This window comes from Trichogramma pretiosum, unplaced genomic scaffold (assembly GCF_000599845.2).
Source record: "Trichogramma pretiosum strain Unisexual culture from Peru unplaced genomic scaffold, Tpre_2.0 scaffold5, whole genome shotgun sequence".
NCBI classification, from domain to species: domain Eukaryota; kingdom Metazoa; phylum Arthropoda; class Insecta; order Hymenoptera; family Trichogrammatidae; genus Trichogramma; species Trichogramma pretiosum.
In genome coordinates, this window is record NW_019641672.1 from 1,095,206 (window position 1) to 1,120,962 (window position 25,757).

Sequence of the window (25,757 nt, forward strand, 5' to 3'; positions counted from 1 at the left end):
AAATAGAATATTAATATTTTCTATTTGAGTTTATTGAGATGTTCTCGTCTCTATATCAACGAGTCTAATCCACAGAGTGAGAGAAAATGAGTATGTCATCCATATATGCAAAGCAAAAATCTAATCTTCGCAAGACTTCGTCAATAAATCGCTGAAACGTCTGTCCAGCATTTCGAAGACCGAATGTCATATACGGAAACTCGAACAAGCCGAAAGGGGTTATTATTGCAGTCTTGCAAATATCCTCTTCAGCAACAGGTATTTGCTGGTAAGCTTTAACGAGATCGATTTTTGAGAATATGCTGCAACCATCGATGAAAAATGACGCATCGTGAATGTGACGAATGGAGTAACGATCAGGGATCGTGCGAGCGTTTAAAGCTCGATAATCACCACAAGGGCGCCAATCCGAATCTCCTTTTGGAGCTAAATGCAAAGGAGACGACCAAGAGCTTTCGGAAGCACGAGCTGTACCAGCTAAAAGCATGTCGTCAAACTCCTTTCTTGCTATTTTCAATTTTTCCGGATTTAAACGACGAACTTTACAAGCAATTGGAGGGCCAGGGACAGTGCGTATATGATGACGCGTTTCATGTTTAAAAATACGTGGTAAGCCTGGTGGGCGAGTGATAGATTGAAATTCAGCTAACAGATCGGAAAAATCTGATTGAGCGATGATCGTTTTAACACTAGCTTGAGAAGACGGCTGCAGTAATCCAGGTGATCGCAGTCCTGTAATACCGTCAACAATTGTCTTCGTACGGCAGTCTGGTAAAAGATGATAATGGGCAAGAAAATCAGAACCAAGTATCGGAATATCAACATCAGCCACGACAAATCGCCAAATAAATTCACGTCGCAAGCCAAGATTCAGATTGAAAGTAACAAAACCGTATGTTTTAATTTTACTCCCATTTGCAGCTAACAAATCAAAATTTACTGGAGATCGGCGCTCCCGAAGAGAGCGAAAAGGAAAGCAACAAAGATCCGATCCCGTGTCAATAAGAAATTTTTGTTTCGAAATTTTGTCAACGACAAATAGACGGCTATTCGAAGACGTAGAGCAGTCAGAAGCCGTCCTTATTGACCGCTCTTTGTGTTTTCCGACATAGCACAAGGAGAAATGCATCGTTTCGGATTGTTTGGGTAACGGGTATGATACCAGCAAACACGCGAGGATGAATTTGAATTTCTCGATTGCGAAGAAAAAGTGTTACGTTGTCGAGAGCGAGAATTTTCACGAGAGTCACGAGAATCATCACGAGAGTAACGAGAATTATTACGAGAGTCACGAGAATTATCACGAGATCCAGGGCGAGAGCGAGATGAAGATAAAAAATCTACCTGACGTTGCAAGTCTGTAATAGCTTTGAGTAACGTGTCCTCGAAAGTACTGGTTCTCGGTACGGTCGACGCAGCATTCACGTTGAGAGTCGGCGTGCACGGAGAAATCTCGATGATTTTATCGGCGAGCTCCGCAAGTTTGTCTAAGGCTGCATCCGTTTGAGTCGCAAGAATGGCTCGCACTGAAGACGGCAAGCGGTGAAGCCATAATTGACGCATCAGGTTGTCCTGCACGATAGTTGCTCCAGCAAGCGAGCGAAGATGTCGCAAAAACTGTGAAGGCTTTCTATCACCAAGCTCCTCTTCGCTGATGAGCTGACGAACTCTTTGCTCCTCGGAAGCTGAAAGGCGCTCGATAAGCTTCAATCGTAAAAAGGTGTAAGGATTCACAGCTGGAGGATTAGTAATTATATCCTCTACTTCCAATGCAACGCGTGCATCTAGTTGCGAGACAACATAATGGAATTTCGTTGACTCGACTGTTATGTCCGAGAGAATGAACTGGGAATCAGCTTGAGCAAACCAGAGACTCGGTCGATCGGGCCAGAAAGCGGGTAGCTTAACTGCTACACGATGAATGGCGGCCGGAGCAGCAGGGGCAGCAGGGGCAGCAGCGACGGCAGCGCGGGCCGCAGCGAGGGCAGCAGCATCCGGTGCATTATTTGGAATTATTTCGCAGATCCTCAGCTTCTTGTCGTAAAACTTCCAATTCTTGGAGAAGTTGTTCGTTGCGCTCACGGAGGACAGCCGGATTTTCGTCGCGAAACATGTTGAGACGATGCCGGCAAAAGAATCAGGAATCGGCAGGAAAAATTTTCAAGGCCAAATCGAAGTATTCGTAGTAGTCGAGGTCACCAATATAGAAAATAATAAAATAGAATATTAATATTTTCTATTTGAGTTTATTGAGATGTTCTCGTCTCTATATCAACGAGTCTAATGAATGCAATCAATAATAATTTCTTGAACCGTCGCTCCCAGGCTCTGAACGTGGTTACGAACAAACGACGTTCGCTACACATATTAGACTGTCCATTATTTCCCGAATCGCTCCAATCCTCGCTCTCACCCCTTGAAAGCTCATCATTTGGCTTACAATGAAAGAAAATCACTGTCTGTAATTAACTCTAGATAGTGCCACAAGCGTCAGCTTTTTTCCCATTTAAATAACATGGGAAATTTTTAAAACCCTTATAAAAATTTCCAATAGGATCCCGCGAAATTCCTATTGGAATCCTATAGGACTCCTGTAGGAATTTCGCGAGATCCTATAGGAAATTTTTATAAGGGAAAAATGTAAATTGAAGTTTTAAACCACTTAAAATCGCTAAACCTTGGGTGCAGCGACGTTTTTCACTTCCTGGTACACCCATTATATGAGTAACCAATACTTACAGGAACGTTCCGAACGGAATTTTGTTTCTGCACACATGATATACTCAAAAAATCAAGAAAAACAGCATATAAGCGTTGTTTTTCGATATTTTACAACAAAACTGAGCGTAAACGATCATCTTAGACATGTTAACGTCAAAGTAGAGATCAAGACCTTTAATTTGAGGGTAATAAAACTATCTACGTTCATTAGAACCAAAGTTACAGGTCTTTGAAATTTAGTTGGAGAATCAGGCATCGAATCTGTGAACCGTTCAAAGCGAAATCGGTACTTGAATCTTCAGAGAACCTTTGAGTATCTGTAACTTTGGTTCTAATGAACGTAGATAGGTTTTAGTACCGTCAAATTAAAGGTAATTTTATGCTCTTTTAGACAGTAATACTTTCAATAGGACTTTATATCCTTGTACTATATGTATTTGGTAATTTTGTACATTTTAATTCAATGTATTTTTATAGCAGCACTCGTATTTCTTATTTTCTTTATAGCACTGTGTGGCATAAGTTCACATTTATGGCACGCTTTTCTGTGGCATAAGTCGCACATTCTGGCACTCGCGTACGCTCGTGCGCTAACCTCACTTTGCGGTACCAGAAAGTGCGACTCATGACTCGGAAAAGGGGTCATAAATGTGAACTTAGCACAATGCTATAAAATGTTGTAAAATTTGAACCTTTTTTTGTTGAAAATAGTATTTTTCGGCCCTAGAAGCTATCGCCTTCAATTAAAAAATCTGAAAAAATTTGAGGTCATGTATTTTGATGAAAAAAACAAGAAAAAATTTTTTCCAGATTTTTCGAGTCTCCGTATCGTCCTAAAAAAATTATTTTCGTCAACAAAAGCGGTTTTTGGCTTCAAAAGGTGCGTTCGGATGTCTGAAAAATTTTGAAAAAATTTGAGGTTACTTTTTTCAATGAAATAAAAAAATGAAAAAATTTTCGAAAAAGTTATTGCATCCTAAGGCCTTATATGAATTTCCAAAATTTTCAATGATTTTTTCTAAAGACATGAAGCACGCAAAAAATCTGAAAAAATTCAAGGTTCTCTGGATTGTTAAAAAGTATTTTTGTAAATTTTTTCAGATTTTTTAATTGCTTCAAGCCTTCAGAAAAAATATAAATAGAAAATGGACGTTTATACCGAAAGTGGGGGTAGGAGGGGCGAGGGGGTCCCAAAATTTGGGTTTGGCACATTTTTATCATGTACTATAACATACCAAAAGCCCGTCCAGATCGGTGACATACGTGCGGACGAAAATTTAAAAAAGTATTATTTTGACCCATATATATCGAAAGCTTGTTACGCGCTGAAAATGATCTGCACTTGTTCCTTTTTTTCTTTTTCTTTATAACGATATAATCCAGCACCGGGTGCGTAGCGTATTGTTTGCGTTCGATGCTGCTTCACTACCTCTTTGCTGCTGCTGCTGCTGCTACTCAGGCGTTTCTTCTGCAGATTGAGAACTATTGTTACTCGCGATCTTTTGTTATGTATACCTACGGCACGAGTATACCTATACAATAATATGCAGACTCGGAGAGAGCTTTTAGAAGCTCGCGCGGCTGCTATGTCCATCAACTGTCTTTAAATGATACACCACGATAGATACCTCAATAACTTTGTTACATTATTATGTTTGTACTTGACTTTTTTTACTTCTTTTTGTGATTTTTATACTTTGGATAAAAAATGTTGTCGTCTCATGATTCAACAATGCGATCAGCAAACCAATCTAAAAACTGTTCGAAGTAGTAAAACACTTTTTATAAAGTTATTGAGACAAAAGTTTCCACTATATCACTTGTAAAAATACTTGTACCTTTATTGCGCAGGAAGTACGTTTTTGCTAAAGACCGTTTACTAATTTTTTTTTGTTGCTAATAAGCATTTTTTAATTTTTTTTTGACAATACCTTTTTTTCTGAATTACTAACGCGCATCTCGGCACAAATATTATTAGTAATAATATACATTAACTACAAATATATAAACGATAGTATACACAGTGATAGGATAGTGTATGGGATAGTGTACTACTGTCCGAAGCCGCGAAAAACTGAAAATTCTCAGGGCACGTGTAGTTATTAGCCGAGGCGAAGCCGAGGCCAATAAACACGTTACTGGCTTTCTGTTTTCGCAGCTTAGGCCTGTATACTATATTTCATACCCCGTGGCCAAAAAATAGATCTTTCTGTGTTGCGCAGCGGTCGGGAAGTAATCACTTTCAGGCCAATGGTATGAAAAAAATTTTTTAAAAATTACAACAAAATTCGAAGGGATCACTCATAGAGCAGTGCACATGACTTGAGCAGTAGGCGCTTCCGGGTGCTCCTCTGCAGCTCGTTTAAACTCCGTTACGACCTTTTGCGCCTCAATTTATTCCGAGTTCGGTGAATAATTGTGATCTTTGATTTTTACCACTTCTATACTTCATGGAGACTCTGCGCTTCCGCCGATGACTGCAAGATTCTACAGCCACATTCAGGATACACTTTACATTTCCAATAACTTCTTTTTACCCCCATTTTTATTGAATAAATAACCGTCAACGTGCAAACTGATACGTATTCGCGGCTCGCTAACGATTGAATCATTATTCATACCACAACCCTCAATGTCGGAATATTCTCTAAGTGTCAGAAAACTAACAGTTTTACCCTATGTGGCTGTTTGTACATTTCAGCTCGAAACAACATTTGCGTCCCCTAAATATATAGTGTACATAATACTCGATATATTATAAAGTACATGAAACAGAATTAACAGAGCACATTGTTTGGTGACATTATTACATTAAAACATGCTTAGATCGTTCTGTATTGGTACAAGGTGCAATTTTTAAATTATATTTCCTGGATAAGATTAATTATAAGTACGGACAAAAATAGTTATTTATGTAACAAGTGCCCAAAAGGCGTTTTTGGGCACGAGTGTGCGGAAAAAGACACGAGTGCCGGCCATGCCGGCACGAGTGGATGTTTTTTGCGCACACTGTGCGCAAAAAGCTGGGCACGTGTTGCATACAAAATTTTATGCAATAGGAGACGAAAAATACTTTCATTTAAATGAGGCGTTTTACCGCACACAAATGTCCAAAAACGCTTTTTGGGCACTAAAAAGTGTGCGAAAAAAGACATTTTTCGTCATACTATTGCATAAACAAAATTTTACTACTTACATTGGTGCGCAAGGTAAAAGTACGAATAACCAGCTATTTTGCATTGAAAAAAATTTAAACGTGTTTAATTATTCACGTTTATGATTAAATTTTTTTAGACAACCGTTTCATTATCATATGGACTGTGACATGAATTATCGCAAATAATATTTATAAATGTCGAAAATCCCAAAATTAATAATATAATCGTAAAATTACGTCAATGCCGATTGTACCAATTAGGGACCATAAGAAAATGAACTGATACCGATTGCTCATTATGTTTGTACCTATATTAGGCCAAATGAATAGCTGTTTCAGCTTATCTTTTTATAATTAATTACGGCAGAAAATTATTCATTATCAATATTGAATCGTATAGATGAAATATATTATCCTACCCTGTAAGAATGGTGAGATTTTAGCGTGAGCAGTTTATAAGCGCTATGATTTGTCATTCATTAGCTTGCAATTGTTTGGTGGTATGCAAATACGAGTGTGTAATGACCCAGTCACAAAGGTCATAGCATCCTTGCGGCCACAGACAGGTGAAACACCGGGGCGGCAAATTAGCCCGGTGCAGCACCAAGTCCCAAGCGGTGCATGCTGGTGTGCGACTGCACATGTACACCTCGGCACGCACTTGTGTGTGTGCGCACACGGATAAAGCAGCGAACGTTAGTGTGCCACCGCACACGTACATTGCAGCTCGCACTTGCGGCCTCGCATCTAAATCGTGATGCTTCTGTCATAAAGCATGCGATTTAATGATCGGCCCGGGCAATAAGTAAATCCCGGATGCCAGCGAAGGTCGTGCCCCGACTTACGCCGATGCTCGGGCAAGCGGGCCAAGCAATTAGAAAAACTACCCGAGCATCCTCTAGAATATTTGTTTATAATCCCCGCAAAAACGACCGGATGCGAAAATGCGTAGACCCCAAGCTCGGGAGGACACATAAGTCAACGACGATCTCCGCCCGAACAAAGGGGGTGCCGCAGAAACAACCAATATCCGGGACGTGAGGGAGTCTCGAGGCTCATTTTCATTCTCGTTCATTCGAGGTTCATTCACGGTCCAGTCGCGGTTCAGTCTTAGTCCAGTTTGTGGCTCGGCTCCGATCAAATCAAATAAGTCACGACAGTAGAGCGAACCTCTGGCCAGCTCGTTCACGAACTTCAACCCGCTTGACAGTGCGAGTCAGTTACCCGAAAAGTGCGCGAGCTCGTTCAGCTACAACCGCCGACGCCGTGCCGCCCTCGTCGACGCCGCACAAGCCGAGATCACACCGCCACGGGCCCGCCCTCCAACTCACGATATCTGCCGCTCAGCGAACGACGCCGCCAAAGACTATCGCCGAAGTAATCGATGGGCTAAAAACCCGTCATTACAAGTGTTGTAATAAGTTGAGTAAGTGGAACATTGACCTATTGACGGCTTTAAACTAATTTAGTCTATTTTATTTTTCCATTTTAAATATTGGAAAATGGCAAAATGGCTGGATAAGAAAGAAGAGAGCGCACCCAGTGTGCTGAAAGTTGAGCTAGTTTTTCAGGCAACGAAGTTGAGCAAACTTTAAACTTTTTTGCAAGTGTGCAAGATTTTCTTCGCGTAACAATGAAAAAATGTTTGATTTGTGTTTGTGAGTATCGTTCCTTAGATATTAAACTACATCAAAAAAGGTTTTATAGGACTTATGACACATTCAATCAGCTGAAGATGAAATTTGATAAAATCTTTGTTATGACTGGTGCCCAGTCTCTAGCAACTTTTGCAAAATATAATGAAATTTTTTAATCCAGGCTCTATTCATGAGGTATAATTCTAGACGACAAACCACTTAAAGTTGATATTTTCATTTTTCAGAATTTTGGGATTTTTTTTGAAAAATTGTAAAAAAACGATATTTTCGGAATTCGTTCACCCCCGTAAAAAAATTATGAATGATTTTTTAAACTTTTTACTGTTATCTTCTAGAGAAAGTTAGTTACAACCATTAAAAAGTGAAATACGAGGATCAGACTTATGATTTCCTGCATAATCGAACATATATTTTTTTAATGTTAAGGAACGTTTTTATAAAAAAAATCGTTTCTTTTCCATTTTCAATGTGAATGTCCCCTTAAGATGTATCTATATTATTTGTATATTAATAGTTTTTGTTTGACAAATGAAGAAATCTTTCGTTTGATTATTTTTTTACAATCGCATAAAAGCTGAATTAATATTTCCTTTATAGCTCAAGTTTATATTTATTTGCAAATACATGAAATAAAATTATTGATGTATTAGTGATGTATCATGTAAATTTTATTGTTCATTTTTTTTGTTCTTAACAACAAAGGGATCAGAAAAGGCCATTGAATTCAGAGGAAAAATTAATAAAATTAAAACTTCTTAAATTTTATTTATGAACACCCTCAAGCTTTTACAGAACTGTTCATGAAGAATTTAATAAATTAGATTTTCTGAATAATAAATTAGTTTTTCGAATAATATAAAATTATCTCCAAAAATTAGAAAAAATTAGAGGATGTTCTATGATCTACTTTCACTATCAACTCACTAGTTTAAAAAAAAAAATTAATTTGCTTCATGAAAAATGTTGTAAATTACATAATCTCGAATCAAAAACCTTTAGTTTGATATGAGCTACATATAGTAAATTGTGTCGCTAAATATTTTTAATTTTCATTTCAAAAGTTCGCGCTTTATTGCGGTATACTATAATTACATTGCAATTTGGTCTTACTCAAGTAATTGTTTTTAATTTTTATTATAAAACATCACATATGGTCAAGCAGTAAAACTTGAATATACTTACTTGAATTTTTGAAATTCATTGAAACTTTATTTTTTCATAAAAATTGCACTGGTTTATAGATTTTGAACTGAATCATACATGACTAACATCTTTTCACTGCATAAAATTGAGATAAAGTATAGATTATTCTCCATTCTCCATTGAGGCTGTATGTTTTGAATTGTTTGTCTGAGATGATCAGATATATAATTTGAAAAGAAAGATATTTTAAGAAAACAAATTTGTAGTCATCGATCATATTGAATAAATAATTTCATGAATATAATTGTTCAAGTATCCGGACAGCTATGAACGTGCTTCGGTCACTTCTTTATAAAATTATAATAAACAATTACAATTTTCATTTTTACAATTGAAAATTTGAATATTACCTTCCAAGATGTCTAAATTCACAGAGATTTTGATAAAAAAAATTGTAAACGTTAACATCGTACAAACGTTAACAAAAATTGTAACAGTTAATTTTTATACTGTTCGGTTAATGGTGTTAAGAAAAATCGTTTTGCAGCAGTATAGTAATATGACGCGAATAAAAGTGACCGGGTATTGGTTCAGTCACCCTTAGACACTGTACATCTACATCTCTCACTGTATCTTAAAATAATATATTTCAGATAATGTAGAATCTTTAGTTGAACCATCTTAAAATTAAATAAAATCATCTAGATTTGTTATTATGTTTATGATGCTCAGATGACAAGTCAGGAATTTTGAAGTTTTTAATTGTCAAAGAAGTTGAAAACCATCATGACGTCTGCCCATTTATCCAGTGGAAGGTTAAACATTGGATTGATTCAGGAGCAAGCAAGAAAGCAGTTGTTACTTTTATTAGAAAAATGTGATGGACCCAAAGTATGTTACTTTATCTTGTGTCTTACAAAAAAGCTGAAATATAAATGTTTATAATTTTAATTCAAGGCTATTGTGTGGGATGAATCTCTTGGAGGACCAATGGGGCTCGTTGCAAAATATGATACACTTCAAGAACATGAAGTTATTAAGATGTATCCTTTGGTAGGAGGACGTCTGCCATCTTCTGATGTTACAAATGTCATTTTTATTACTAGGCCACATTTAGATCTTATGGATTTAATAGCTCAAAATATACATGGGTAAATTATATCATAAATTAAAAATATTTATGATTAATTTAGGTATTAATCAAATATTTTTTACAGCGAAGAAAGAAACAGACAGCATAAAGAATTTCATATATTTTTTGTACCTCGCAAGAGTTTACTGTGTGAAAAAAAATTGCAAAATCGAGGGGTTTTTGGAAACTTTACATTGATTGAAGAATTTTCATGTGATCTTTTTCCTTTTGATAGCGATCTTGTATCAATGGAACTAAGTGATGCTTACAGAGAATTTTATCTAGACAATGACCCTACTTGTTTATATCAAGTAGCACAAGCTTTAAATAATATGCAAGAATTATATGGCAAATTTCCTAAAGTAACAGGGAGAGGACCAGCTGCAAACAAAGTATGGAACTTAATGCAGCGATTAGATAGAGAATTAGATAATAAGAGAAAAACAAATGCTTCAATGCCTGTAATTGAACATCTTTTATTACTTGATCGTTCATTGGATTTATTATCACCACTCGTAACACAACTTACATATGAAGGTTTAATTGATGAAATATTTGGAATCAATAACAGTGAGTTTTAACTATTTTAATAACCAATATTACATTTCATGATTTTTTAAAAGTTGATATAAATATTTTTGATAAAATTAGCCACAGTAAAATTGCCAGCTGAAAAATTTTTAAATTCAGATGAATCTCCAACAGTAATGTCACTTGAAAAGAAACATCAACAAATTATACTTAATTCTGGAGAAGAGTTATTTTCTGAAATTAGGTGAGTTAAGAATAAACATTGTTGTTTAGTTAGTTTAAAACACGGGTTAATCTAAGAAATTAAAGTATTTAAATGCAGAATTGTAAGTAAATAATTTATTGTGCTTTTCTAGAGATAAAAATTTTAATGGAGTTGGACCTGTTCTCAGTAAGAAAGCAAAAACCATTTCATCGCAATTTGATGAAAGGCATGGCGATAAAAGTGTTCAAGAGATAAAACAATTTGTGGCAAGATTGCCTCACATGTTAGCTACTAAGCAATCTTTGGCAAAACGTAAGTTATTTTAAATGTTTCTTATTTGATGTTTTCATGACTAAAAAATGTTTTCATCTTCAAACACACAGATACCACTATAGCTGAAATGATAAAAGAAGTTACAGATTCTAGTAATTTCCTGGAAACATTGCAAATTGAGCAAGAACTTTTAAATGGTATTGATACAGACAAACCAAACTCATATATAGAAGATTTAATAGCTCAGCAAGAACCATTAATAAAAGTTCTTAGACTTTTATGTTTACAATCTATTACTAATTCTGGATTAAAGCAAAAACTTTTAGATTATTATAAACGAGAAATTATACAAACATATGGTTATCAACATTTACCTACTTTATTAAATTTAGAAAAAGCTGGACTTTTAAAAGTTCAGCAATCTGTTAGACAATATACTGTATTGAGAAAAGCTTTAAGATTGACTGTTGAAGATGAAAGTGAGATAATGCCAAAGGACATAAGTTATGTACACTCCATTTATGCTCCACTAAGCGTCAGGTTAGCGGAACAATTAGTCCAACCAGGAGGATGGCAAGGATTAAACGACATACTTGGGTTACTGCCTGGACCAGCTATTAGCAGTTACACTCAGAAAACAACATCAAACATAAGAAGTACATTTAAAAATTTTTAAAATATTTTTGTGTAGAAAAAATTAATTGGTGATTATTAATTTAATTTTAATCTCAGGAAATTCATTAACAAGTGAAGATTCTGGTGCAGATCCTCCAAAACTTATTCTTGTATTTTTTATTGGTGGATGTACATATGCTGAAATTTCAGCATTAAGATTCCTGTCTCAACAAGAAGAATGTAAACCTGCTTTATTTATAATTATTAATACAATTATTATATAATGCTTAAAATTTAATCTTTATTGTGTTATATTTTTGCAGTGAATGTTGAATTTATCATTGGTACAACTAAGCTAATAAATGGAAATACATTCATTTCATCTTTAATGGAAAATATGCAAAAAAACAAAAATTAAGTTGCGCTTATTTTATTTTTTAATTGTAAATCATAATGTCTTTATATTTTAATAAATTGTACTATATATTTGTTACATTGAATAAACATTTTTATTATGACGTTTTAAATGAATACTTTGTTTTGGTAATTTATGATGACAGTTCATTGACATTACCTTCAAGTTTAAATGTCACTTATCCCCACTACAATCGATTTGACGGGTCTCGCAAACTGACACGCAAGTGCTCGCACTTATCCAAGTGTAGAAAATCAAATTAAGAATGGAGCGTGAAAAGTAGGCGAATACTTTTTAATCTACGTTAAAATTTAATATGTATATTTTTTATACATAGAATGTTACATGAAAGTGCATTTCTTTGATTAACGTGATATTTACTAAATAAATAAAGCAGTAGGTTATGTTGTGTTGAAAAATATTCCAAGTTGTACCATTTAAAAATGAGTCCTGCACTCTTGGAAAACGAAGAAAGATGTTTTGGTGGAATGACTTTTTTTGCACAAAGTCACCCAGCTGAACTTTGTGGAAGTAATGGCCTTCCTCTCACACCTAACTCTATTACAATATTGGGAAAATCACAGTTTCTCAAAACAATTAATCATCCTAATTTGTGTTCATATTTGGATATAATAAGAAGCAAGCATGGTACTTGTTATTTATGTTTTAACTTATCTTTAAATCATCTTTAAACTCCAATGAGTAAAAAATTTTCAGAGCGGACAATTGTTGTGGCTGAGTATTGTGGTAAGCCACTTGCTTCATTGGAAAATTTGTCCATGGATAAAGTTATACGAATAGCATATCAGTGTTTAGTAGGACTCAAGTATATGAATAAATTTGGACTAGTACATAGTCACCTTAGTCCTGAAAATATTCTGGTTGATAAAAATGGAACTGTTAAATTATTTAACTTTGGATTATATTATATGACAGATCATGGAAAAAATGTATCTTTTCCTATTGGGTATGATAATTTTTAATTCTGTTATAAACATTACATTTTATTTTTAAAACAACTTTAAAAATCATTCAATCAAGGTATCCAAAATATACTGCACCAGAGATCTTTCTCAGTAGTGGAATGAGGAGTGTGAAAGTAGACTCTTGGTCATTAGGAATGATCATTGCAGAATGTTTATTAGGATGTACTCTTTGGCCTGGATACAAACTATCACAGAGTTTAAGAAAAGTTCTCAGTTTAGTTCACACAGAAAACAGTATATTCGAAAGAATTTCTCGTGAAAATAATTGTTTCAATATCTACGAGGTAAATCTTATTTGAAATTTTATTTCTACTAAAATGTAGAGAATGTAATTGTATAATTGCGAGTATGTTATGCTATTCAGGACCTACCCGAAGATGTTAGAGCTTTTGTGAACGATTGCTTGCAAATCTACCCGTCACAGCGAAAAACGCCGGAAACACTTCTAGAGCTTCCGATTTTTCAAGAATTTTTGAAGAAAGATGATCAAGACAGAGAAAACAGTTTATATGAAAATGTTATACAACGAAAAATGGATGAGCTCTATTATCTGTGGCAATTGGCTGGAGGAGATATGACGATAGAACTTAAGAGGCAAGGATTGATTCGCTCAAGGCCTCCAATTTTAACGATACCTAAGTAATAATAATTTTAAAGTCCAAACTATACATCGTTCAAAAGCACATTCATAATAATTTTTTTTCTTTCAATCAGTCTTGTCATTTTGCTGGGCCAAATGTTCGGTCGTCGCGATATAGCCGGCTTATTAGATTTGCGAGTCGTAAAAGTTTCACTTGAGCTGCTTTCTCAAAGGCTTTCCCATATACCTTATGTAGCAAACTACCCCAGACTTTCTAATCAGTAAGTACAATTTTTGATGTCTAAAATTCTTTGAAAATCTGACTATCATTACGTTTCAGTACGTACGCTCAAGAACCGAACGATTTAACCGACACTGCGTCTCAGCTGCCGTTGATTATCCGAGAGCGAGATACAGAATATCAGTTTTACAGAATCGTATTATTTAATAGATTGCTTCAAGTAAGTTATTATTTTCATACAGTGACTTATAATACGTAATGTAACGCATTAAAAAAAAAAAAAAAAAATAGATTTATCCAATTACCAAAGACGCAATAAAGCGAGAGGCGCACAAAGACATTCCACCTCCGGTGAGAGGTGCCATTTGGGCGGCTCTACTGGGCGTATCCGGAGATATACAAACCAAATACGACATGATTGATAAAGAAACGCCTACTCACACTGATCGGCAAATCGAAGTCGATATTCCAAGGTGTCATCAGTACAGCGAACTATTGTCCTCTGGCGCTGGACATGAGAGACTTCAAAGATTACTCAAAGCCTGGGTCAGAGACAATCCCCATTATGTATACTGGCAAGGACTTGATTCTCTTACGGCGCCCTTTTTATTCCTCAATTTTAACAACGAAGGTACAGCAGTGATTTTCAGTTAGCGATGAGAATATCCAACGAATTCTAAAAGTTTTATCATGTTTGCAGCTCGAGCTTTCGCCTGCTTATCAGCTTTTATTCCAAAGTATTTGCATAAATTCTTTTTAAAAGATAATTCTGCCATCATACAGGAGTATTTGAGTAAATTTTCTCAGATTATTACCTTCCATGATCCGCAATTAGCAAATCATCTGAAATCAATCACATTTGTTCCCGAGCTTTTTGCCATTCCTTGGTTCCTGACAATGTTCTCTCGTAAGTAATTTTATTTATAACACCAACTGCTAAACAAATTCAAAAAAAAATTTTTTTTTGTTTTACAGATGTATTTCCGATCCATAAAATTTTACATTTATGGGACAAGCTGCTGTTGGGCGATTCTTCGTTTCCTCTCTTTGTTGGCCTAGCGATTTTAAAACAACTGAGAGATTTCTTGCTTGCTTCTGGATTCAACGAATGCATTTTATTATTTTCCGATCTTCCTGAAATTGACATTGAACTATGTGTGAAAGATTCGATGTCAATGTACCAAAAAACACCATCCAGTATAACTTATCGCAAACACCAGTATGATCAGTCGAAAGTAGGTCGCCAATTGTTTATATGCATATTATATGTAACACTAAAAAAATGTCACTATTTTTAAGGCTGCGAATTGGAACGAACCAGAAGTTGGAACGGAAAAAATACCTAGAATAAGTGTTGAAGATCTGATTTACTTGTTGGAAAATAGTCCGGATAAAGTTTTGGTAGTTGATCTTCGAAATAATATACAGTTAGTATAGTCGATTTTCAATACATCAACAACCAATACATTGTTACTAAATTATTTTATGTGTCGATTCAGATATGAAAGAGGTGCCATTGCTGGAAGTATCAACATTCCTTTTACTAGCGTTCAACTGGCTCAAGATCGAATCACTTCGCTCGGTCCGCAAGCCACTCCGCTCTCTGAAAATAAAGATCGGATTGTTGTCGTAATCGGGCCAAACGACCAAAACAGTGCATTGGTTGGTAAAGTTCAGAAAAATATCTATTGTCTACTCATTTTCTATCATTTCTTTGATTTTTAGTTCGCAGAATTTCTTATTGGATGCCAAGTGTTTGGCGTCTGCTCATTGCAAGGTGGAATTTATGCGTTACGCTCAAAAGCTTCAAATCTATTATTGCCGACACGCAAAGAGAAAGGCTTTTTTTAATGAAAAATTGTATATGAATATTTTTTAAATGCTACTACAATCATAAGTGACATTTTTAGCCGCGTGGCCAAAACGAAATCGTTAGGAATTCACGAAAAATAGTATAATATGTATAGAGAATGTCTTAAATTACGTGTTAATTATTTATTTAAACCGTCGTAATTGACAATCATGTGATTAGAGGCATACTTTTTTATTTCTCTCTATAAGTGATATTATTCAATTATATTTTACTACATAATGTATATTAAATAATGTAAAATACGCCTTTGTTATTCTAAGTGGTTTGGATATTGAAGAATAAAGAAGTAATAAAAAAAATTAAAATGCTAGCACCGATTCATCAATTTCTTAACAAGTAGTTTTAGGTATAAAATTATAAATTCAGAGTTAAATATAAACAATTTATTTTTCGAAAATGTTTTTATCAAGGTTTAAAATCTCAATTGAAAATTCAATTTATATATTTTGAAAACATTTAGTTTTTCAACGATAAAAAAGTCGTTTTTGCTGACAATTTATTGTACAGTCAAAACTTGTCGTTGCTGCCTTTATTTAATTCTGGACCAACATCATATTTAGCCATATATGCGTAATAGGAACCCGAGACTTTTTTCCTGTAGCTAAAATGACTCTGCGGCGCAACTACTTTTTGCAGTGATCATCAAAAAGCGACGAGAGGTATCCGTCACACAACTCGCATACTTACTATCCACGCACTTCCTCCTGCATAAATTTTCCCAATAGCTAAGATCGAAGCTGCCTCGTGTTTAGATGGGCCATTTGATGCGCGTTAAAAGAAATCTGACAGATGCACATGAAGTTAAAATTAAAATACTTTCTCGTTCATCGTGTTTGCCTGCTCGAAAGATCTATTTTAACTGCTGCCTGGAGCATCAAATTCGCCAAGATGTGGTTCGACCAATGCAGTAAGTGTCCAACAGTTTTTAAATTCACACGTGCTCCACTTGTTTAGAGGGTTGCTATGGCAACAAAATTCAAAACAGAAATTGACGTCTGCACGAAACTCCCAGTGCTGTGCGTTATGAAAATAAGCTCAGTGACTCGTGCGAGCGATAAACAAGCGTACAATTGTTTAATGTAAAATGCTTCAAAGCGAGTGAATCGTTTATTTTGTCGCGATCGTTTACGATGGAGAGCCATTTGTCTCCTGGGTTCAAAAAATGGATGAAAAAGTGTCTGAGTGACGAGTTTTCCAATGCCATCGAGAACCACTTGAGTCGCGAGCTCGAGCCCTACGACGTGGCGCAAAAAGTCATCAACTCTCCGCAGATGACGGAGCTCGGCCATGCACTCAGGGCGTCGTTCATCGAACAAATCGAAGGGTCGAAAAAATTATCATCAAGCCAAGGAAACTCAGCGGGCGTTACCGCCGAATGTAATGAAACGACAATCGTTGCCGTCGCTGCTCCAGAATCCTCGTGGCCTCAAACATCTCTCTCGTTCGTGAGCGACTTATCCTGCGACGATTGGTCGCTGCTTAGGCAAGATTACGGCAGTGGCGGCGGCGGAGACAGCGTCGGCGAAATCAGACAGATCGTCGATCGCATGAGCTCCGAGCGTCCGGATCACGTGCGGCTGTCCGGCTACGAGGCTCTGCTAGAGAATCCGGAGCTGCTGCTGGCGGCGCAGTCGTCGAGTGGCGGCGGCGGTGGCTCGGGCGACTGCTGGCCGGCCCTGCTGAAGACGCTGCGCGACGGCATAGTCGAGGGCGGCAGATCGGTGTTCGAGGCGAGTCTGCGAGCTCACGCGAAGCTCATGACGAACTGGGCCCGATTCGGCGAGACCTACGCGAATCTGCTGAGCTGCTTCGAGCGGCTGAGTCGGGCCGCGAGGCCCTTCGAGGCGCTGCCGAGTCAGCTGAGCGGCCTCAACTTCAAGATCTTCCTGCACGAGAAGCTGCTGCGAGTGCTGAGGCTGGCGATAGACCAGCAGGAGGAGCTGATCAAGACGACGCGGCCGAGCGACAACCGAGCGAGCGAGGAGGCCATCGAGCGCTTCGTGGATCGGCTCGGCGACGGCGGCCAAACTCAAGCGGGCTCCTCAGCGAGCCGGAGCCAGCTCAGCCCTCTCCAGCTGTTGGCCGTGCTGGAGCCCCGGGCGGCCTGGTCGCGCCGCTGGATGCACAGCTCGCTGACGCGCAAGATGCTCTGCGGGGCGATCGGCAAATCGGCGAGCTTCCTGCCGGCCCTGCTCAGCCAGGCCAAGCGCGGCCTCGAGCAGCCGCCTCGGGGCGTCTCGGTGCTCCTGAACGACGAGTGCCTGCCCGCGGAGGCCTTCGTGTCCGGCGACTCGGTCGAGACGCTGGCCTTCCTGCACAGCCTCGGGCTGCTGGTCCAGCTGTGCCGCCACTCGATCGGCCGCGAGCTGCTGCGCGACAATCTCGACGAGGCGAGCTTCGCCGGCCCGGCGGACCTCGCGCTCTCGCTGCTGGCCTGCCTGAACAAGCTGGCGAGCTCGGCGGCGAGCGACTCCAACGGCATCTACGAGGCGCTGCGCTCCGACCTGAGCCAGTTGCTCGGCAGCTCGGCCGTGCCGCCGCTCTACGACGCGCGCCTCTACCCGGCGACGCTGAGGCCCCTCGTGGCTCCTCCCCGGGCCGACCCGACTCGCCGACTCTGGCCGCATAGCCTCGACGTGCTGCGACGCATGCTCGACGCGACCGACGGCCCGAGCTTCCTCGTGAGCGATCATCGCGATGCGTCGGCGAGAAACGACAGGAGCGACGATTGCCCGGCCCCCGTCGTCGCCATCCTCGCCTACGCTTCCAACGTGCTGCGCCAGCCGCTCGCGCTTCTCGCCATCGAGCACGTGCTGCATCTCTTCGGCTTCCTCGAGCAGCTCTTCCAGCTCAACGAGATTTTCTACGTCGTCGAGGAGATCCTGCGGGAGAGCTTCTATCCTGGCGCGACCTACGTCTTCGGCAAATTGGACAAGTACTACGTGGAGAACGAGAACAAGACTCAACTGCTCGAGAAGTATGCGCGCCGTTTCTCGTTCTTTTGTCACCTTTATACGCATTATGTATATATGTCATTGCTCCGTTGCGATTGTACGTTGCAGAGCTCTGCGATCGATGCTGCTGAGCATCGCCTCGATACCCCTGGGCCTGCAGATGCTCTCGAACGAGCCCCTGGTCTTCGAGGAACTGATTCGCGGCTCCATAGCGCCGCTGCGCGCCTCCTGGAGCGCCTACGATCGGGTGGCCTTCGTGGCCAACTCGGGCTTTCTGGCCCGCGGCGTCGACGTGCTGCTCGAGCTCTCGCCCCACGTCATGTCGACGCTGCTCCTCGAGCTCGCCAACCTCTTCCAAGATCCGCTCCTGTTTTACGATCCCTGGGAGCATCGCCATATTCGAGTCTTTCTACACGTGCTCGCCATTTTTTCCATCAACACCAACTGTTGAGTATACGCGATCGTCTTCCGAGCCATGTGCTTTCGCTCGTTGCGTTGCCCGAAGCGACTAAATTTTTTTTGCTTTTGTTTTTTCGATCAAGGCTTTGTCGCTTTTATGACAAGCGAGAATAACTGCAACAAAGAAGACGGTCAAGACGATCCCACCAACTTGTACGAGTTTTTTCAGCATTTTATGGACATTGACTCGGTCTATCACCAGCTGGGCCTCATGTCGCTTAAAACTATCATTTGGAATTTGGACCTATATTTGTACATGCTCAATTTATTGAATTTCCAAGTGAGTTACGAATGATTATCGAATTCGCGAAAAATTTAATTATTCAACTCGAAATATCGCTGCACGTGCCAGGAAAAACTGTTGAAGTATCAAGAGTACAGCCTGATGAGTCAGGAAGAGGGTGCCGATCCGGAGAAAGCAGCGGTCTACATCACCGACGAATCTTCCCTGCTGCGCCATCAAATTTTGCTCAACGGCTACACCGTGCGACTGAGGCGCAGCGAAATTCTGTCGACGCCCGAAGAGGCGAGACTGTTCTCGACACTGCCACCGCCTCAAGGCTGCTGCATCGACGACGAACCGATGATCGTCGCCGCGACCAAGCACGCCAATAGAGGCGACCGGATCGACGAGAACGAAGAGGAGGAGGAGGAGGACGATAACTCGGAACTCGGACTCTGGCTGCGAGACACCGGACCGGGTTTGCGCGACGAATTCTGGATAACTCAAACCCGACGAGCGCACAAGTCCTCGCCCAACGCCATGAAGGTGAGTCGATTTATTTTTCTCGCTCGACACTCGTATACCGGACAGGACGCCAGTTCGTTGCATCTTGGGCCATGTAACGCAGCACACAGTTTTTCTGGAGCTGCTGAATCAAATGGAGCAGGCGATACCCACCGTCGAGTGGGTGGATCGATTCAAGTGGGATCCGGAGTTGAGCTGCGACAACGACGAGTACTGGCTGCCGGAGGAGAAACTCGCTTTGCAGCTGGTGCTGCATTACGGCCACGCGCGAGGCTTCGTCGTCGAGAGCGACGACACTGAAAAGAATCTGAAAACATTCATAAGGTCGACCCATGACTACATCAATTACAACAAATCTTCGATCTTCGAGGGTTTCGATTGGTTCCTGGCCACGATTTTTCTCGTCTGTAATGCAGATCTAGAACGGTTGGTACTTTTCTTTTTTCAAATCATATAGTAAAGCCTCAGCTGGCCGCGAATCATTGCGACGGAGCAAAAGGACCCGAACGGGTCGACCTTTGCCGCTCGCGTGACTCAAGCTAACCAATTCATCATCATCGGCTTGTAACGACGTAATTCGTCGGTCTCAGGTTGAAAACTTGGTCTTCATTGTAGCGACCGCAAAGTCGCATTTTATTTTGGACTCTGAAGTTTTGTATCATCATTGACCGACTTTTAATTACGCAGTTTTTTTATTCATTTTTATTTAGCTCAAAAGCTTTCGTCAATCAAATATTACACTTCCCGTCGGCAATGTTTTTATGGCCGGCCTTGGCACAAGTCATCGACGACAATAACGAAGAAGAAGCTTCCACTAGACTACTGTTTGCTCACCTCTTGGAATACATCGTGGCACTCGAATTTCCATCAGCCAAATTTGCTTTGAAAGTGAGTATTTAAGTTCATCGCTTACGGTAATAGCAATGAGTTTTTTATCATCTTTCTTTAGAGAGAGTGTGGCGTCGCTTGGTGGATGATCTGCGACCGACTGTTGACCCAATTCTTTTGGGGGATACTGCCTTGGAACGAAATTATACACTTTTTTGCCGTTTGCATTATGCACCCACCAGATTTTATTCTGTATTATTGCGTATCGTTACTTAACCACTGCGAAGCTGATGTGATAAAAAGCATTACGGAAGGAAAAATGTGGCCTGAAGAAATGGTAGTAAACATCGATAATCAACAATTCTGTCTAAATTCTAAGAAATATTGTTTTTTTTCTCTGCATACAGGTTCTGGAGGATTACAGGTGCCACAGTCAGATAGGATTTATGGATCGCTTGAGTAAACGACACGGCGGCAAAGTTCTTCCATCTCTGACTCAGAGAAAATTTAATTTTCCAGAGGGTATTGAGTCCAAAGAGCGAGGAGACGTTTAGTGGCATGGTCAAGAGCTAAAGAATTTGGAATGAATATAACAATTTGTTAATCTTTTTATGTAAACTGAGCTCTGGCTCAACCTATTTTTTGTACAGATTTACGAATTAATTAAAAAACAAACAATTTCCCATCCAACAACGTGTAAAAATTGATTCTTGATGCAAACAATTATGTAATTATGTTCAACGTATTTGCAAAAGAAACTCGCGCACATCGATATCGATTAATATACAAAATATCGAGATTAAGTTAATTGCTATACTCATACATAATTTCATAAACTCTAGCTAATATTAAAAACAATAATCATATCAGTCGTAAAAAAACAATTTCATTTCCTTTTTCTTTCGTTTCACTATTCAACTATTATCTTTTTATTCATAACTTACTAAGATTCGTAAGCACCGAATTTAGTAGATATAATAAATGCCTACATACTTGGTACTTTCGAAATATTGAAGCGTCTTGAATTTTCACACAAGAGTTCAATGTTTGTCGGAATGAAAATCAAGAAATCAAAACGGCGCTACACATTTAGCAATTACCTCATTCAGCTTGATCAAAAGTGCTTAAAAAACATCTACACAAGTCGCGTATATACAATGATCTACACTCGTACAAACTTTAAAGTTTTAATCTTCGTGAATTTCAAACAGCTTGGCTACTTCGTTTATTTCGTCGTAAGTAGTTCCCCGGGCGAGAATCTAAAAACAAAAAATAATATTTAATAAATCAGTCCATTCATTTATTTTGAAATTCTATTTCAAGATACTCACCTGTCTAGCAACTGACATACGATTGAAAATATTCCATAGGACGATACCAACGACAATTTTATCGCGCACATAAAAAATAACACCTTTAGCGTAGTCGTCCACTGCTTCATCAGGTACTACTTTCTTTTCAGAATTTTCACTTGATTTATTACTGATCAAATTAGCTTCTGGATTATCTGAAGTCGATTTTTTTTCTTCTGGTTCAAGTTTAGGGTCCGATACATCTTCCCCTTCTAGTTTCTGCGATTAAACAAGTATATAATAATTACTACCAAAAAAATTGGAGTATTATGAGAATTATTTCGAAATTTTACCTTTCCACTACTGGCTTGACCATCTTCAACCGCTTTTTTGTCCGATTCGTTTTCAGAAGATTTTGCAAAGACACCAACAGTTTCTAGCGAAGAATTTATTATTCCAATTGCTTCGAATCCAACCTCCGGGCCCAAATCCGACCAGAACATAGATTGATGTGTGTAGGGTTTGTGCGATCCTGTCATATTTTCTCCTGCTAATCTTCCAGAGATCACGGCGTGATCGTGATGCTCGATTCTTCTTCTTCCCAGTTGTACATCGTAAAAGCATGCAACATCGCCTGCAACCCATACATTACTTCGCGCTTCCAGTTCTGCATTCACCAAAAAGCCATCTTGTACTGGATCTGTCTCTAAATTTGATGATTTTGCTAATTCCGTATTTGCTTTTACCCCCACCGCGACTACGACTTGATCAGCTAATATCTGTCATAATAAAAAATGGGGCTAATCACTAAATTTATTATTTAATGAATAAAAGTTACTGGTAAATCTTACAGTTTTGCCATTGTTAAGTGTAAGCTCTAATCTGTCGTTTTTCAACCTGCAATCGTGCACTTCTACATTAGGCACGCAATTAACGCCTTCCTTTTGCGAATGTTTAGTCGTCCATTCACTCAAATATTCAGGTAAAACTTGTGCCAGTATATTTTTTTCTTTATAAAGCTGGTATACTTGTTGACCCTCAAACATACCTATTGAATACAGTTAAATAATAATTAATATAAGATATCAATAACCAGATTAATTTTATAAAAACTGACTAACGATTTCTTGCTAGTGATGTCGATAGTTCTGAGCCTAAGAAACCCCCACCAACAATAACTATATTCTTGCAACTGGGCTTTTTGATATTACGCACCAGTTCAAGGTAGTCTTCTTTTGTTCTAAAAACAATAATTTTTTCTTTTGCTTTTTCTTCAGCTTTTTCAAAAGGAATAATATTTTTGGGAGATGCACCTAAAAATAAAATTGATAAAATTATGTATTAACATAAATAAGCCCTCGAAGAAAAGTAGACAAGTCATAAATACCAGTTGCAATGAGGCATTTATCGAATTTTATAGGATGATTATCTTGTAAGTAGACAGTTTTGTTCGGGACATCAATTTTTTTAACTGTCCACCCAGTAGCAACAGAAACTCCTCCTTTTTCAGAATTTTCCAATTCTCCAATAGGTAGATAAAATTCTGGAGGTTCATAAAATAAACTCCGTTTGGTTCCATTCCATTGCTTAAAAATTAATTTAGATGCTAGTTCTTCGTCTCTATTATACCAAAGTTCTTTTGATAAAGGTGGCCTCATGTATGGTAAGTCTCCTTCATTAGTAATAACAAGAACCTACAATTTTTGTTCATTATTTTCAATCCTAATGAAATACTACAAAGAATGTATTTTCAAACCTTAGCAGTAGGATCACCAGCTTTAATTGCTCGAAAAGCAGAAAATGCAGCTGTTCCTCCTCCTATCAACAAGTAAGGTACTTCTTTTGGAAAAGCATCTGATTCCTCAGGTCTGGGGACAATTGGTTGTCTTCCAAGATCTTTAACAACTTCTACAAAAAGGAATTGTTATTATTTAAAGATAAAAAAATTCAAGCTCATACTTAGCGTCACTTACTTTTACTTTTTTCATCTTTTTCAAATAATTCGATGTACTAAAAAATATTTTATAACATAAATAAAAGTTTATTATTTTACAAACTTATTGATAATAAACTCACAGCAACTGTAGACACACCAGCTACAACAAGAGCTGCAACTATTTGCTTCCAGTAATTGAATACTGATTCACCACTCGAGCCATCTCCACCTGAACTACTTTTATGACACTGTTCACGAATATCTGGTGGACAATTTGGAGGACAAGAATAAGTTGGTTCTTCGCAAGAAGGTCTAAAACGAGATTCTGGTGGCTTTAGTTCCTGTCCTGCAGGAGCAGTAGAGTGAATGGGAGGTGGTGGTGGAGGTTGAGGCAACGGTGGAACTCTTTTGTTTGATTTTGTTTTTGGTGGTAGGCATTCTTCAACTTTAGCTGTTGTACCAGCTGCTCTAGGTTTTTTATTTTTTGTGCTATACCTCAGATGATTTGTTGTTGTGTCTATGAAAAATGTACATAACAATCAAAAAGTGGAACAAGTGAATTAATTTATGGATTTAAAAAATAAACAAAAATAATTGTATTTACTGTCAAAACTTAAAAAAAAAACTGTAAATTTTATTTCCTCATCAATATTAAAGTTTGAAAATGGATTAAATTTTAATTTTTGAACTTTTGCATAAGTAACTTCATATTATAACGCAGTATATTGAGTTTATCCAGGTTATGTTATGAGTCACAACTTTGACAAACAACTCAGATCTTTTACACATGTATTCAGGAATTGTTCATTAATCGTACTAATGTCAAATCAGAATTATGGTCTTAAAATTTGCCGGAAAAACAAGCAAGTAAGCAAGGCCATTTTTATGCAGCACGAGAGACCGGCTACTCGAACTGTGTGCAACACTCGCGCATATTCAAAATTCAAGGCGTAAGCAAAGTACCTAAACAATTTGCGAATCTGTCGTGAAGGCCATGCCTGGTGATCCTGGTCAGTTGGCCGACTATGCGGCTGCAGTTGAGCATGATGTTGTCTCGTTGCAGACGTCGTGATTTATCTGGCTGGTAAGTGGTAACCTGTCTTATGCAATATGGTGGTCGACGCCGTACTAGGGGCTACGCGTGCTACCGAGCACGTCGTCGCAGCCGCTGTAGCCTTTGTCACTACTACTACTACTACTGTAACTGCTGCTGCAGCTGGCGATGATCGGCGCGCCGCAGACGGTTTTGTTTTCATTATTTTTGTTCGGCTGCCAGCACGAACGTCCGGACGTTAGGTGCATGAGAGATAGCAGCTATCCAGACGACGCGACGATGACTCCGTGTCATATTTGCAATAAAACAACTCCGATGCCAATCTTACTTAACAACGAGCAAACGAGGATTATTTGTTGGAATAATTCGATCGGTTAGCAATTAATGAATTGTTTGATCGAGCGACGCTTAGATTTGTTGTTTTTATCACGTTTAATGATTAATGACGAATTTTTATATTTCTCTACGCGATGCGACTATGAATGCGAAGTTGTTGAAACAATTTTATGTGACGATTTTTTTGAGGATTTTTTTTTATTCGGATGATGATTTGTTGATCTTCGAGGTTAATTCGCAATTTTAGCTCAGGATTGACAGTTTACAGCTTACACTACCGTCAATTATCGAAAGTTAGTATAGATCATAAGGATTTTATATAATGTAATCTCGTATTAATTATTTCCGATTTTCGACTATGTAATCACACTTGAAGTCGTGTTTATTTTCAAAAGTATAAGATAATGAATTTTTCAATGATAATTAAGAAAAAAATTATTTTTTATGATTTTCAAACTCATTTGTTCACGGGGCGAGTTTTCCTTAAAATTTGAAATATTTTTCCCAAACAAAGATAAACATTTCAATATTGTTTTGATTATCATAAGAACCGCGTCTCACAAATTTTCAATAATTTGAATACCGCGCTAATCCGTGAGTGACTAAATTTTACCAAGTTA

General features: G+C 38.4%; 4 protein-coding genes across 4 annotated transcripts; 3 read left to right on the forward strand and 1 right to left on the reverse strand.

Annotated features, from left to right (window-relative positions):
- Positions 1–9,292: 9,292 nt before the first annotated feature.
- LOC106650511 (vacuolar protein sorting-associated protein 33A) lies at positions 9,293–11,854 on the forward strand. The gene is made up of 8 exons (XM_014368544.2): positions 9,293–9,570; positions 9,637–9,830; positions 9,897–10,381; positions 10,463–10,586; positions 10,699–10,859; positions 10,931–11,476; positions 11,553–11,675; positions 11,759–11,854. The coding sequence occupies exons 1-8, from the start codon at positions 9,466–9,468 to the stop codon at positions 11,851–11,853; spliced, it is 1,833 nt and encodes a 610-aa protein (XP_014224030.1). The 5' UTR covers positions 9,293–9,465; the 3' UTR covers position 11,854.
- A 211-nt stretch (positions 11,855–12,065) lies between these two features.
- Positions 12,066–15,835, forward strand: LOC106650360 (TBC domain-containing protein kinase-like protein). Its single transcript, XM_014368309.2, has 12 exons — positions 12,066–12,498; positions 12,568–12,817; positions 12,892–13,120; positions 13,201–13,475; positions 13,551–13,697; positions 13,757–13,877; positions 13,949–14,288; positions 14,358–14,564; positions 14,633–14,892; positions 14,957–15,084; positions 15,157–15,319; positions 15,383–15,835. Exons 1-12 carry the CDS (start codon positions 12,294–12,296, stop codon positions 15,506–15,508), a joined length of 2,451 nt encoding a protein of 816 aa, XP_014223795.1. The 5' UTR covers positions 12,066–12,293; the 3' UTR covers positions 15,509–15,835.
- Positions 15,836–16,063: 228 nt separating this feature from the next.
- On the forward strand, positions 16,064–21,209 carry LOC106650335 (protein broad-minded-like). The gene is made up of 8 exons (XM_023460468.1): positions 16,064–18,507; positions 18,593–18,930; positions 19,027–19,223; positions 19,296–19,712; positions 19,795–20,117; positions 20,402–20,579; positions 20,641–20,856; positions 20,927–21,209. Exons 1-8 carry the CDS (start codon positions 16,661–16,663, stop codon positions 21,071–21,073), a joined length of 3,663 nt encoding a protein of 1,220 aa, XP_023316236.1. The 5' UTR covers positions 16,064–16,660; the 3' UTR covers positions 21,074–21,209.
- LOC106650336 (apoptosis-inducing factor 1, mitochondrial) lies at positions 21,112–24,993 on the reverse strand. Its single transcript, XM_014368269.2, has 10 exons — positions 24,711–24,993; positions 23,888–24,264; positions 23,785–23,821; positions 23,568–23,719; positions 23,199–23,505; positions 22,933–23,124; positions 22,663–22,859; positions 22,165–22,590; positions 21,851–22,090; positions 21,112–21,778 (listed from the first exon to the last, which is right to left on the reverse strand). The coding sequence occupies exons 1-10, from the start codon at positions 24,790–24,792 to the stop codon at positions 21,707–21,709; spliced, it is 2,082 nt and encodes a 693-aa protein (XP_014223755.1). The 5' UTR covers positions 24,793–24,993; the 3' UTR covers positions 21,112–21,706.
- Positions 24,994–25,757: the final 764 nt, after the last annotated feature.

Coding starts and splice junctions, on each gene's coding strand:
- LOC106650336 (XM_014368269.2), bottom strand. CDS start 24,792: ATGCTCAACTGCAGCCGCATAGTCGGCCAACTGACCAGGATCACCAGG. Junction 24,265..24,710: donor CAGATTCGCAAATTGTTTAG/GTACTTTGCTTA, acceptor CATTTTTCATAG/ACACAACAACAAATCATCTG. Junction 23,506..23,567: donor CTGGTGATCCTACTGCTAAG/GTTTGAAAATAC, acceptor CAAAAATTGTAG/GTTCTTGTTATTACTAATGA.
- LOC106650511 (XM_014368544.2), top strand. CDS start 9,466: ATGACGTCTGCCCATTTATCCAGTGGAAGGTTAAACATTGGATTGATT. Junction 9,571..9,636: donor AAAAATGTGATGGACCCAAA/GTATGTTACTTT, acceptor TTTTAATTCAAG/GCTATTGTGTGGGATGAATC. Junction 10,860..10,930: donor TAAGCAATCTTTGGCAAAAC/GTAAGTTATTTT, acceptor TCAAACACACAG/ATACCACTATAGCTGAAATG.
- LOC106650335 (XM_023460468.1), top strand. CDS start 16,661: ATGGAGAGCCATTTGTCTCCTGGGTTCAAAAAATGGATGAAAAAGTGT. Junction 18,508..18,592: donor AAGACTCAACTGCTCGAGAA/GTATGCGCGCCG, acceptor TGTACGTTGCAG/AGCTCTGCGATCGATGCTGC. Junction 19,713..19,794: donor CCTCGCCCAACGCCATGAAG/GTGAGTCGATTT, acceptor CATGTAACGCAG/CACACAGTTTTTCTGGAGCT.
- LOC106650360 (XM_014368309.2), top strand. CDS start 12,294: ATGAGTCCTGCACTCTTGGAAAACGAAGAAAGATGTTTTGGTGGAATG. Junction 13,698..13,756: donor TACCCCAGACTTTCTAATCA/GTAAGTACAATT, acceptor ATTACGTTTCAG/TACGTACGCTCAAGAACCGA. Junction 14,565..14,632: donor GTTCCTGACAATGTTCTCTC/GTAAGTAATTTT, acceptor TTTGTTTTACAG/ATGTATTTCCGATCCATAAA.